The sequence below is a fragment of the Arvicola amphibius genome, chromosome 10 (genome assembly GCF_903992535.2).
Source record: "Arvicola amphibius chromosome 10, mArvAmp1.2, whole genome shotgun sequence".
Taxonomy (NCBI): domain Eukaryota; kingdom Metazoa; phylum Chordata; class Mammalia; order Rodentia; family Cricetidae; genus Arvicola; species Arvicola amphibius.
The window spans coordinates 113,591,050-113,604,738 of NC_052056.1; the positions used below are offsets into that span (position 1 = coordinate 113,591,050).

Sequence of the window (13,689 nt, forward strand, 5' to 3'; positions counted from 1 at the left end):
CATGAGTTCCCATGAGCTTGGTCCAGCTGCCACTAGATTTTAGATTTCCCCTTCATGATCTTGACCTTCCTTGCTCTCTTCTTTAACTGGAGTCCCAGAACTTGGCCCGGTGGTTAGTTGTGGATCTCTGGATCTGCTTCCATCAGTTTCTGGATGAAAGTTCTATGATGTCAATTAAGATAGTCCTTAATCTCATTACAGGGGAAGGCCAGTTAAGGCATCCTCTCTACTATTGCTTAGATTTTTAGCTGACATCATCCTTGTGTATTCCTGGGAATTTCCCTAGTGCCAGGTTTCTTGTTAACCCTATAAGGGATCCTTCTATCAAGATATCTCTTCCCTTGCTCTCCTCCTCTGTGCTTCTCCCAACCCACCATATTCCTTCTGTTCTCCTCCCCCTGCTATTCTCCCCTCCCCACTCTGCTTCCACTCCCCCACCCCACGCTTACACTGCCATATTCCCAATTTACTCAAGAGATCTTGTTTAGTTTCCTTTCCCAGGGGACCCATATATGTCTCACTTTGGGGCTTTTTTGATACCTAGCTTCTCTGGGGTTATGGATTGTAGGCTGCTTATCCTTTCCTTTATGTCTTGACATTTGCTTATGAGTAAGTACATATTTTATCTGTCTTTCTGAGTCTGGGTTGCTGCACTCAGAATGGTTTTTTCTAGTTCTGTTCATTTGCATACAAATTTCAAACATTTTTTAACTACAGAGTAGTACTTCATTTTGTAAATAGACCACATTTTCTTTATCCATTCATTGAGGGGCAATCTAGGTTGTTTCCAGGTTCCACCTATTATGAATAATGCTATCAACATTATTGAGCAAACGTCCTTGTGGTATGAGTGTGCATCCTTTGGTTGTATGCACAATAGTGGTATTGGTGGGTCTGAGGTATATTGATTCCTAATTTTTCTAAGAAACCGCCATACTGATTTCCTCAGAGGCTGTCCAGGTTTGTACTCCAACCAGCAATGGAGGAGTATTCTCCTTATTACATCTCTAGCATAGCTGTCATCAGTATTTTTGATTTTAGATATTCTGTTCAGTGTAAGATGGTATCTTAGAGTTGTTTTGATTTACATTTCTCTGATGACTAAGAATGTTGGGCATTTCCTTAAGTGTCTTTAGGCCTTTTAAGGTTCTTCTTTTGAGATTCTCTGTTTAAATCTGTACCCCATTTTTAAAATTGTATTATTTGGTAGTTTGATGTCTAGTTTCTTGAGCTCTCTGTATATTTTGGAGATTATTCTTTTTCAATGTGGAGTTGGTGAAGATTTTTCCTATTCTGTAGGCTGTCGTTTAGGTTTGTTGAAAGTGCCCTTTGCTTTACCAAAGCTTCTCAGTTTCAAGACATCCCATTTATTAATTGTTGCTCTCAGTTTCTGTTCAGCTATTGTTATAGTAAGGAAATAGTCTCCTGTGCCCATGTATTCAAGTGTACGTCCCACTTTCTCTTCTATGAGGTTCATTGTGGTTGGATTTATTTTGAGGTCTTTGATCCAACTGGACTTGAGTTTTGTGCATTGTGATAGATATGAATCTATTTGCATTCTTCTACATTTTGACATCCAGTTATACCAGTTGAAGATGCTTTCTTTTTTTTTCATTTTATATTTTTAGTGTCTTTGTGTTCATAGGTGTGGGGGTTAATATTTGGGTCTTCGATTCGATATTGCTGGTCCACCTGTCTGTTTTCATGCCGAGACCACGCTGTTTTCATTTGAAGTCAGAAATGTTGATGCCTCCAGATGTTCCTTTCTTGTACAGGATTGTTTTGACTAGCCTGAGCTTTTTGTTTTTCTGTATGAAATTTAGTATTGTTCTTTTGAGTTCTGTGAAGAATTGTACTGTGATTTTGATGGGTATTGCATTGAATCTGTAGATTGCTTTTGGTAAGACTGCCACTTTTACTATGTTAATCCTGCCTATCTATGAGCATTCCATTTTCTGTCATCCTCTTTAATTTCATTCTTCCAAGACTTAAAGTTCTTTTATTCATATAACTTATGTTACTTTTTTAAAAAAGAAAATTTGTTACTTTTTTTAAAAAGAAAATAAACTTTTTCCATTTTACACACTAATCCCAGTTTCTACTCCTTCCTTCCTCCCATTCCATCCACCTACCCCACCCCACCTCACCCCGTCCACTCCTCAGAGAGAGTAAAACACATTGCTTTGGGGAAGGTTCAAGGCCTTCCCTACTATATCTAGGCTGAGCAAGGTATTTATCCAAAGAGTCAAAAAGCCAGTACAAACAGTAGGGATAAATCCTGGTGCCACTGCCAGTGACCCTGCAGTCTGCCTCAACCATACAACTGTCACCCACATTTGGAGGGATTAGTTTGGACCTATGTTAGTGCCTTCCCTGTCTGGCTGGAGTTGGTGAGCTCCCATTAGCTCAGGTAGACTGTTTCAGTGGGAGTCCCCATCATGGTCTTGACCTCTTTGCTCATATTCTCATTCCTCCCACTCTTCAAATGGACTTCGGGAGCTCTGCCCTGTGCTCCACTTGGGGTTCTGCCTCTGTTTCCATCAGTTGCTGGATAAGGTTCTATGGTGGCATTTAAGATACTCATCAATCTGACCACATGGCAAGGTCAGTTCGGGCACCCTTTTTTCTTTCTTTTTTTTTTTTTTTATGTTATAATAACATTTATTAAACCATTGTCATATTAATTGTCTTGAAGTAAGTGGTTAATATACAGTATAACCACATCTCTTTGACATGCTTCATTGGTCAAAGCTTGGGATACTTTAGAATCTTTTTTTTTTTGGCACCCTTTTTTCTATTGCTTAGGGTCTTAGCGGTAAAAAAAAACAATGACATCTTGAAATTTGCATGCAAATGGATGGAACTAGAGAAAACCATCCTGAGTAAGGTAATCCAGATCCATGAACATGGTATGTATTCACTCATAATTGGATATTAGCTGTAAAGCAAATGATAGTTCATGATCCTAGAGAAGCTAAGTAACAAGGTAAATCCTAAGAAAAACATACATATGCATCTGGAACGAGGAAACAGACAAGATTGCATGTCAAAATTGGGAGCATGGAGGTAGGGGTAAAGGGAGGATGGGAGAAGGGGAGGAAGGAGGAGAACTTGAGGGAACAGGATAGTCAAGATGCAGAGAAGATAGAAATGAGACCAAGGGAAGAGATTTTTATTGGGGAGGCCTTTATGGGGCTAGTAAGAAACCTGGCACTAGAGAAATTTCCAAGAATCCACGAGGATAACCCCGGCTAAGACTTAAAGTTCTTGTCATGCAGGTCTTTCACTTGTTTGTTAGAGTTACCACACGATAGTTTATATTGTTTGTGGCTATTGTGAAGGGTGATATTTCTCTGATTTCTTTCTCAGCCCATTTATTATCTCTATATGGGAGGGCTGCTGAATTTTTTGAGTTAATCTTGTATTCTGAAGGTGTTTATCAACTATAGGAGTTTATTGGGACAATTTTTGGGGTTGCTTACGTATACTATTATATCATCTACAAATAGTTAAAGTTTGATTTCTTCCCTTTCAATTTGTATTCCCTAGATCTCCTTTTGTTGTCTTATTGCTCTAGCTAGAACTAGTACTATATTGAATAGATATGGAGAGAGTGGATAGCCTTGTCTTGTTCCTGATATTAGTGAAGTTGCTTTGAGTTCCTCTTCATTTAGTTTGATGTTGGCTGTTGGCTTGCTGTATATAGCCTTCAATGTTTAGGAATGTTCCTTGTATCCCTGATCTCTCCAAGACCTTTATTATTCAGGGGTGTTGGATTTTGTCAAAGGGTTTTTTAGCATCTAATGAGATGATCATGTGATTTTTTTTTCTTTCACTTTGTATGGCGATCAAGGGGATACAAATTCAAATGGAAGAAATAAAACCTTAACTATTTTCAGATGATATGATAATATATATATATATATGTATACACACACACACATACACACACACACACACACACACACACGATCCAAGATTGTCCCAAGGAACTCATACAGGTGATAACATACCTTACATTGACGAATTTTTATATGCTGAACTATCCCTGCATCTCTGGGCTGAAGCCTCCTTGATCATGGTGGATGATGTTTCTGATATATTCTCTGATTTAGTTTGCCAGTATTCTATTGACTATTTTTGCATCGATGTTCATAAGGAAGATTGGTCTGTAGTTCTCTTTCTTAATTGTGTTGTTTGAGTATCAGGATAACTTGTAAAAAGAGTTTGGCTGTGTTCCTTCTACTTCTATTCTGTGAAATTATTTGAGGAGTACCAGCATTAGTGCTTCTTTTAAATTCTGGTAGTATTCTGCGCTGAAACCATCTGGCCCTGGGCTTTTTTTTTTTTTTTTTTGATTGGGAGAATTATGATTTCTATTTCCTTAGGGGTTGTAGGTGTAGGTCTATTTAATTTGTTTATCTGATCTTGATTTAATTTTGGTATGTGGTACTTTTCCAGAAAATTGTCCATTTCCTTTAAAATTTCCAATTTTGTGGAGTACAGGTTTTTGAAATATGACCTGATGATTTCCTGGATTTTCTAAGTGTTTGTTGTTATGTCCCCCTTTTCTGATTTTGTTAATTTGGATGTTCTCTCTCTCTGTCTTTTGGTTAGTTTGGATAACGGTTTGTCACTATTATTGATTTTCTCAAAGAACCAACTCTTTTTCTCATTGATTCTTTGTATTGTTTTCTTTGTTTCTATTATATTGATTTCAGGCCTCAACTTGATCATTTTCTCTTTCTGGGTGAGTTTGCTTTTTTTTGCTTTTTTTTTTTTTGCTCTAGAGCTTTCAGGCATACTGTTAAGTTGCTAGTGTGGGATTTCTCCAACTTCTTTATGTAGGCATTTAGTTCTATGAACTTTCCTCTTAGCACCGCTTTCTTTGTGCCCCATATGTTTGGGTATGTTATGAGGTCATTTTCATTGAATTTTAAGAAGTCTTTGATTTCTTTCTTATTTCTTCCTTGACTCATTGGCAATTCAGTTGAACATTGTTCAGTTTCCATGTGTTTGTGGGCTTTCTGAAATTAGTGTTGTTGAATTCTAACTTTAAGCCATGATGATCCAATAAGATGCATGGTGTTATTTCAATTTTTTTTTGTATCTGTTGAGGTTTGCTTTGTTAACAATCATGTGGTCAGTTTTTGTGAAGGTTCCATGAGGTGCTGAGAAGGTATTTTGTGTTTGGGTGGAATGTTCTGCAGATGTCTGTTAAGTTAATTTGAGTCATAACATCTGTTAGTTCCCTTATTTCTCTGTTAAGTTTTTTCTGACCGAACTATCCATTGGTGAGAGTTGGGTTTTGAAGCATTTTTTGTCTGTTGTTAATTCTAAGTCATAGGGCAACGATTTTCAAGTCAAAGAGTTTGGAGGGAGGCAGGCCAGGGGCAAGGTGATTTTTTTTTTTTCCACTGGCATGTTATGTTCTTCATGGGACTGATGTAGGAGGATCCCTTCAGCCTAGGAATTCAAGGCTGGTAGTAAAACAGAAAATCATCCATCTTCAAAACCAAACTGTTACTAGAGATATAGTTATTTCACTGATACAGTGCTTGCCTAGTCTAGGGAGAGTCCTGACTTCCATAATCAGGTCTCCTCCTCTGCCTCCTCCATAGATGCAAACCAACAGAAACAAACGAACAAACAATCAAAAATCCAGCCCAAAGAGAATAGAGTCACTGACTAAAGAAACTGCAAAAATAGTTTCAGGGGTAAAGAAATAGAAATATCTTATTTATAAAATAGGACAGGTGGGACATTTTGGACATTATAAATGTAAAAGAAAATTTTAAGTGACAATTCTCTGTTTCTGAAGATAAAATCGAAGGTATCTCTTAGAATCTAAATGTAGAATATATAGAAACATTGGGATAGAGAATGGACGGAGAATGAACATTTGAAGACTATATTTGAAGTTGTATTTTTCCAATTAAAAGATTTACATGTGTTTATTTGTATGTGTCTGCATGTGAGTATGTGGGGGGATGTGAGTATAGTGTGTCTGTGTGTGAGTGTGTGCATAGTTATGTGTGTATGTGGCAGCTCACCTGCACACATCTGAGTTCCATGCTGAACATGTGGAAAGTCAGAGAGCAACTTTCTTAATGTAGTTTTCTCTTTTCCAAATTGGGAGTCCTAGAGATTGAAGGCAAGGTGCCCCGCCTGACATCCAGCATCTTTACCTGCTAAACCATATTGTTACCCCTTTCTCTATTTTAAAATTCAAGTTACTAGACTGTATGTGGTGGCACATTCCTGTAATCCTAGAACTTGAGAGGTACCAGCATGAGAATTAGGTGTTCATAGCCAGTCTCAGCTACACAGTAAGTTGGAGGCCAGCCTGGGCTACATTAGGCTACTTCTTACAAAAAAGAACTGGAAAGGTGGCTCTGTGATTTAGAGCCCTTGTTGCTCTTGGCGAGGACCTGCTTTTAATTCCCATTACCCACAGCAGTTCATTTCTCCAGTTCCATGGGATCAAATACCCTCTTCTGACCTTTGGCAACAGGCGTGTACGTGGTGTGCAACTTGCAAAAGTCAGAGCTACAAACGTTTTGACGATGCTGATAATGGATTTCTTTTGTTGTTCTATTTTTAGTTTCTAGATGCATTGGAATTATCTCAGAGTCCTATGCTATTTCAGTTGATGACAGATATTCTTTGTCGGGAACAGCAACATATTATGGAAGAATTATTTCAAACCACGTTCAAAAGGATTGCTAGGCGGTAAGTTATTTTAGTCTGGAATTCCCCAGAGCTGTGCACACACTGTGTGTGTTGCCTTCTTTGTTTAAAAACAAACAAACAAACAAAAAACCACATGAGGGATGGTGGTTCTCATAGCTCACTGCTATGTTTTTAAAAATTTTTTTTCTCCATAATAGACTTTCTTATGAAAAAATTTCAAACCTGTTTAGTACTGCAGAACAAAATAGGCTCCTGGAAGAAGAACATTGTTTTCCCAGGCTCCTTCCACCACACTGTCGTCTCTTACTGCTGTGTTTTAAGTCATGTGCATGTATATTTGCATCCGTGTGCTGTGGAGCTCATACAACCACTTTAAGAATCAGTTCTTTCCTTCTATCATATGGGTCCTGGTGATCAAACTTGGGTTCCAGGCTTTGGTAAGTGCCTTACCTGCTGGTCCATCTCATAATCCTGCTGCTGTGTTTAAACTCAGATCCCTGGCCTGTTCATTTCACCTCAAGTCCTACTGCATTTCCGAAGTCATCCTTTTAGTGGGTAGCAGTATCAACTCAACAAAATTCTTAGAAATTCCGCATTCACATTGTAGTTGTGCTTTTGTCTAGGCAGCAGTCTCCAGGGTTAAAGGAGCCTAGACACTTCTGCACTGTCTTTATCTGGAGTTAACCTGATTTGTCCCTCTTTTTACTTAACTGCTCATTCAGCTCTTGTCTTTCCTGTACATGGAAAATGAAGTCTAAAGAAAAGCTCAGTGAGGGCTGGAGAGATGGCTCAGCGGTTAATAACACTGACTGCTCTTCCAGAGGACCCAGGTTGAAATCCCAGTACCCACGTCGTAGCTCATAGCTGTTTGTAACTCCAGTTCCAGGGGATCTGACACCCTCACACAGACATGATTAGAAACAAAATGCAGTTAGAAGCTCAGTTAGATTCAGGTTAGATTTTGGCAGGACTGCTTCATAAGATTTAGGAACACCTGGAGTATGCTAGTGGTAGTTATTTGTAGGTTCACTGCCATCTTCCCAGTGGTTTCAGTATCCATTTATGATGCTCTGAATCGTTTATTTCATTAGAAATTGCAAGCTACCCTCTTTTTTTGTTTCTTCAAGTCAGGGTTTCTCTGTGTAGCTTTGGAGCCTGTCCTGGCTCTCACTCTGTAATTTAGTAGGTAGAATTACACACTCATAAGAAATGTGCCTTCACCGGACGGTGGAGGCACATGCCTTTAATCCTAGCACTCGGGAGGCAAAGGCAGGTGGATCTCTGAGTTCAAGACAAAGCTAGTTCCAGGACAGCTAGAGCTGTTTCACAGAGAAATCCTGTCTCAGGAAAAAAAAAAAAAAAAAAAAAAAAAAAGAATATATTTTCATGACTAGGCAGTCTCATTAACTCATATACAAGTTAGTAGTGCATACCCTTTACTGAAGGGCTTAAAAGATAAAGGCATGGGAATCGGAAGTTCAACGTCATCCTGCGCATCCTGAGCAATATGAGATGTTTGACTTTATTAAGAATGTATTTTGGGCCAGATGATGGTGGTGCATGCCTTTAATTCCAGTACTTGAGAGGCAGAGGTAGGTGGATCTGCTAATTCTAGGCCAGCCTAGTCTACAAAATGAGTTTCAGGGCTATACAGGGAAACTCTGTCCCGAAAAAAAAACAAATGAATGGGTGGGTGGGTGGGTGAATGGATGGATGAATAAGTAAATGGAAAGATGAATGAATGAATGAATGTGTTCTGGAGCAATACAGTGTAGAAAAACGAGGCACATGTGCCTGTTTTTTTTTTTTTTTTTTTTGTAAGAAATAGTAGTATTAAATCTTTATATGTTGAATATGTTCACCTCCAACTCCTTGCACTAACTTCTCCTGGATCCACCACACACAGACCCTTCCCCCAACCCAGCAATGTACCCCTTTTTTTATTAACCCGTCTATTGAGATTTTTTTATTTCTGGGTATGAGAGCCATCCACTGAAGTGTGGTCTACCACCAGGAGCCACACTCTCAACTGTCCCTTCCTCCTGTAGAAGTCATCAACTGCACACGGCTCCTCAGTCACAGGTAGAATTCAGGAACCCTCTGTGGTGATATCTCCTTTGTACTCTAACAACTAAAGCTTTCCTGACGATCAGAGGGCAGAGCTACCCACTAGTTAAACAAAGAGGTCTGGAGGTCTGTACAGACAGACAGGAAGTGATATGGTTGGGAGGAGAGAGGAGTTAGCAAGGTAAGACTTGGGTCTGGCTTGCTCCTTTGTCTGTCTGGTCTTTCAGCATTTACCTGATATCTGACTCCAGGTTTTTATTATTAAGATCATTTAGAACTTGTACTCCTTTCCATCTCCTGCTAGAATGGCTTGTTCAGATCTTGTGTAAGCAACTACAGCTGCTGTGAGTTCTGGAATACAGCAGTCAGAAACACTGTTTTCATCCCGTCCTTCCCCACCTCTGGCTCTGACGTCTTTCTGCCTCCCCTTCCAAGATGGTCCCTGAGCCTTGGGGATGGGGGTGATATACCTGTCCCATTTATGGCTGCGCCACTCCTCGGGTACTTGTCTGCATTTGACCACTTGTGAGTTTCTTCCACCATCCACTGCACAGAGAAGCTCTGATGAGGTCAGAGAGCTACATGTTGATTGCTGATTTTTTTTAAGTAATGTTATGACTATTTCTAAGTATAATGATAAAATTTTAGTTATCATTTATATACATTGAATTTGTAAATATCCTTTTAAATTAAGAGTTACATCTTAGAACTTGGAAGATTGGATCATCAGGTAAAGGAACCTGCCACCAAGTTGTAACCCGAGTTAAAGAACTGAATCCCACTATTTGTCCTGGAACCATGTTACATTTTGTATACCTCTGTTTCACCCATTGTCTTAGTTACTGTTCTACTGCTGTGCAGACACCATGACAAACACGCTTATAGAAGAAAGCATTTGATTGGTGGCTTGCTTATAGATTCAGAGTTAGTCCATGATCATCGTGGTGGGGGGCGGGGTGGCAGGAAGGCAGGCGTACTGCTAGAGCTGATGGTTTCTGTCCTGATCTGCAGTCAGGAGACAGACAAGTGAGACTGCCTGGTGTGGGCTTCTGAAACCTCAATCCCAGCACTCCTACACCTTCTCCAGCAAGGCCAGCACTCCTACACCTTCTCCAGCAAGGCCAGCACTCCTACACCTTCTCCAGCAAGGCCACACTTCCTTATCTTTCCTAAACAATCCATCAACTGGGAACCAAATATCCAGATATATTCGTGTATGTGGGCAATTCTCATTCACATTTTATAGAATTTTGTTTTTTTAAGACAAGGTTTATGTGTGTAGCCCTGTCTGTACTGGAACTTGCTCTGTAAGCCAGACTGACCTAGAACTTGGCGATCCACCTGCTTCTGTCTCCTGAGTGCTGAGATTAAAGGCATGCAGCACCATGCCTGGCTCCAACATATACATTTAAGAATACTATTCAGTGATAATTTTTAGGGAATTGACTTAGTAGGATCATTAAAGAACCCATCCCGAACCTTAGCTCAGGCAACAACAAATTTGCTTGTTTTTTTTTTTTTAAACTTGTTTTTTCTAAACATTTTTTGGTTAATGGGCCCTCCCACTCCTCCTCTGCCCCCATTTAGTTCTGTTTGTCAGGATCTCACTGTGTGGCAGCCCAGGCTGGGAGCTCACTGTCAGTCAGGCTAGTCTCAAACTGCTAGAGATCCATCTCCTTCTGCCTCCCAAATGCTGAGACTAAAGGTGTATGTATGCTGTTATCACTTCTGGGTTTCTGAATTGGCATAATGTTCCACCTATGATGTAGCATGAAATGATAATTTATTCATTTTTACTGACACCTTTTTAAAAAATCATAATTAGCCAACTTGTAACAATGTTGCAGTAGCAGAACACAAATCATTTTGAGCACGTGGGCAACATTCTTTAAAATAGACCACGTGGTAGGTCACAGACAAACAATCCTCTCCCTTTTTTATTGGCATGGGGGAGCGGGGTGTTGGTGTGTGTGCCACGGTGCATAGGTGGAGGTCAGGAGACAGCTCTCATGACTCTCCTTCCACCATGTGGGTCCCGGGGATAGAGCTCAGGTCCTCAGGCTCAGAGACAGGTATCTCTGCCCACTGAGCCATTTTGCCAACCACACACAAATAATTCTTAGTAAATTTAAAGAATTAAAACATATAAAGTATATCTATGGCCACATCGGTATTAAATCAGAAATCAACAATAAAAGGAAATTTGGTACATCTGAAAAACTTTCTCAGCAGCTAACTAATTAATTCCACATTTCTAAAAACCCTTGGGACAAACAAGAATGATAAGAAAGGTCAGATGTATTTCTGAGTCAAATAAAAACACTGCATACCAAGTGTGTGAGCTGAAGCAGAGGCAGGGCTTAAATGGGAACTCGTATGTTCTAATGGCTTAGAACACAAAGATTATTTTGTAATCTAAAACTGTCTTGTATAAATCAAACATTTTACCACAAACAAATCCCAGACCCAGCAAGCCTCAATATTGAACATTACAAAATATATCGAATGTATCATACTGTATATTTAATAAACTAATTCAAAACTAAAACTGAGAATATCATAGGTCATTCTCTAGACCATATAAAACACTGATCTACGGAGTCAGTCCTCTCCCCACCATGTGTGTTTCAAGAATCAGATGAGGCTGTAAGGCCCAGCAGCGAGCACCTTACTCACTGAGCCATAGTAAATGGCCTGATAGAACAATTTGATAAAATCTAATACTCATTTCTGGTAAAGTCATCTGTGTAATCCCATAAAGTGTGCAGATACTTAATCTAAAAGCCTGGATGGGGTGTCTTCCTTCCGAGGTTGGGAATAAGACAAGAATTTGTGTCTTCTCTGCTCAGATTCAGCATAACCATGAAGGTGCTGGACATTATAGAGAAGCAAGAAAATGAGATAAACGACAGATCAGTTTTTACTACTAACTTCTCTTATTTCCCCCTTAATTATATTTGTACTTCTTTTCTTACTCTTTTTTTCTCCCTTTTTAGTTCTCTTTTATTCTAACATTATAGGATTTAAAGCAATAATTTTTTCTCTTTCCTTAAAATGTCTCTTACTGCTTTTCTTTTTTTTTTTGTTGTTGTTTTGTTTTTATTTTTGCTTTTTTGAGACAGGGTTTCTCTGTGTAACAGCTCTGACTGTCTTGGAACCAGGCTGGCCTCTAAGTCACAGAAATCTACCTACCTCTGCCTCTTGAGTACTGGGATTAAAGGTGTACGCCACCAGGCCTGGCTGCTTTTCTTTCATTCTTTCTTTTCTTTTTTAATAGTTTCATGTTTTAACCTATTTACGGTTTTGAGATTATAACATAATTACAGCATTTCTCTTTTCCTTTTCTTCCCTCCAAACCCTGCCTTATACCCCTTCTTGTTTTCTTTCAAATTAATGGTCTCTTTCCTCATTAAGTGTTATTACATGGACATATGATGTACATATCTGCTCCTAAATACAGCCTGCACAGTCTGTACGGTGTTATTTGCATGTGTATGCTGTCAGGGCTGACCGTCTGGTGTTGGATAACCAATGGCTGTGCTCGTCCCTGGGGAGACTGTTTCTCCAGCTCTCAGCGCCCCTCACTTGACTCTGGTTCACCGTGTAGGCTTCAGGACTTGTGGGCTTTTCCCCATCCACGTTGGCGTGTCCATTGGTGTCATCCTTATTCAGCTCTTGTTTGGGGGCCATGGTGAGATTTTGTAGGTGTAGCTCTGACATGACTAGCAGGCATAATCTCCCAGCAGATTTCCTTTTCTTGTTTCTCATTACAGTGTTTTCAATAACATGATCATAGTTTACTTTATTCTACAATATATAAAATATACTTCCAAAGATAGTACCAATTGTTCTAGTTTCTTCTTTTTGTAGTAAAACACTCTGACTTAGAAATACTTTTAGGAGGAAAGAGCTCATTTTATATGTGTGGTAATTAACATCAATTAGGTATGCTTCTTTTTTAAAAAAACTAGAGTTTGATTTCTTTTATACTTACGTTTTTTTCAATTTAGTTTTATGTATTATTATTGTTTATTGTGGGGGTGGGATACTTGTGTCACAGTGCGTGTGTGGCATTCAGAAGGCAGTCTTTTGAGTCTGTTACCTCCTTCCACCATGGACTATGGGATCCTTTATTATTTTGTAATTAGTAATCACTGGAGTATGTAAAATACTTGTTCAAAACATGTCACTTTATCTCTTTTTCTTAGGAGTCCACATGCCACACAATTAAACCTTCTGCAAAGCGCGTATTCAATGTTCCGGAAGGATGAGCTGCCTTCCAATGCCACTCGCCAAGCATATGTAGATCGCTCTCTCCTCACCGTATTGTGGCATTGTGACTTGGACACACTGAAAGAGTTCTTTAGCAGAATTGTGGTGGATGCCATTGATGTGTTGAAGTCCAGATTTACAAAGGTATATCGTACACAGTAGTAAAGAGGTTGGGTAGCATTGTGTGCTCAGTCAGATGGTTTTGGAGCATTCCCTCTGCATCCAATAGCAATCTGTGGCCACATGGATCCATACTAATTTCCTATAACAACTGACTGGCCCCACAATGGCTTAGAATAACAAAGGTATACTGTCTGTCTGCACGCACAAGTCTGTGTCCAGTTACACAGGCCAAGGTTATGTTTGCAGGGCGTGTTCGCTCTTCTCGGGTGCTTTCATAGAAAAGGCTTTCCTTGTCTTTTCATGCCTCCCATGGCTTTGACACGCGGGTGTTTCTATCTCTGCCTCCCTCATCATGCTGCCCTTTCTTGTCTAATCTCCGTCTACCTCACTTACATGTAACTTGATATCCCGCCTAGTAAATCCAATCTAACCACTCTTCTCAGTGTCTTCAATTTTATAATGACTGTAGAGCCCCTTTATATCATATGAACAGTTAGGTTCCAGGGATTGGGCATTTTCTGGACAGTTTTAATA

General features: G+C 39.5%; 1 protein-coding gene across 1 annotated transcript in view; it reads left to right on the plus strand.

Annotated features, from left to right (window-relative positions):
* Prkdc (protein kinase, DNA-activated, catalytic subunit) overlaps positions 1–13,689 on the plus strand; it is a 167,915-nt gene that overhangs the window by 68,892 nt on the left and 85,334 nt on the right. The window contains exons 40-41 of the mRNA XM_038345245.1: positions 6,605–6,732; positions 12,969–13,176. Coding sequence (XP_038201173.1) covers positions 6,605–6,732; positions 12,969–13,176 — 336 coding nt within the window. The remainder of the gene's footprint in view (positions 1–6,604; positions 6,733–12,968; positions 13,177–13,689) is intronic.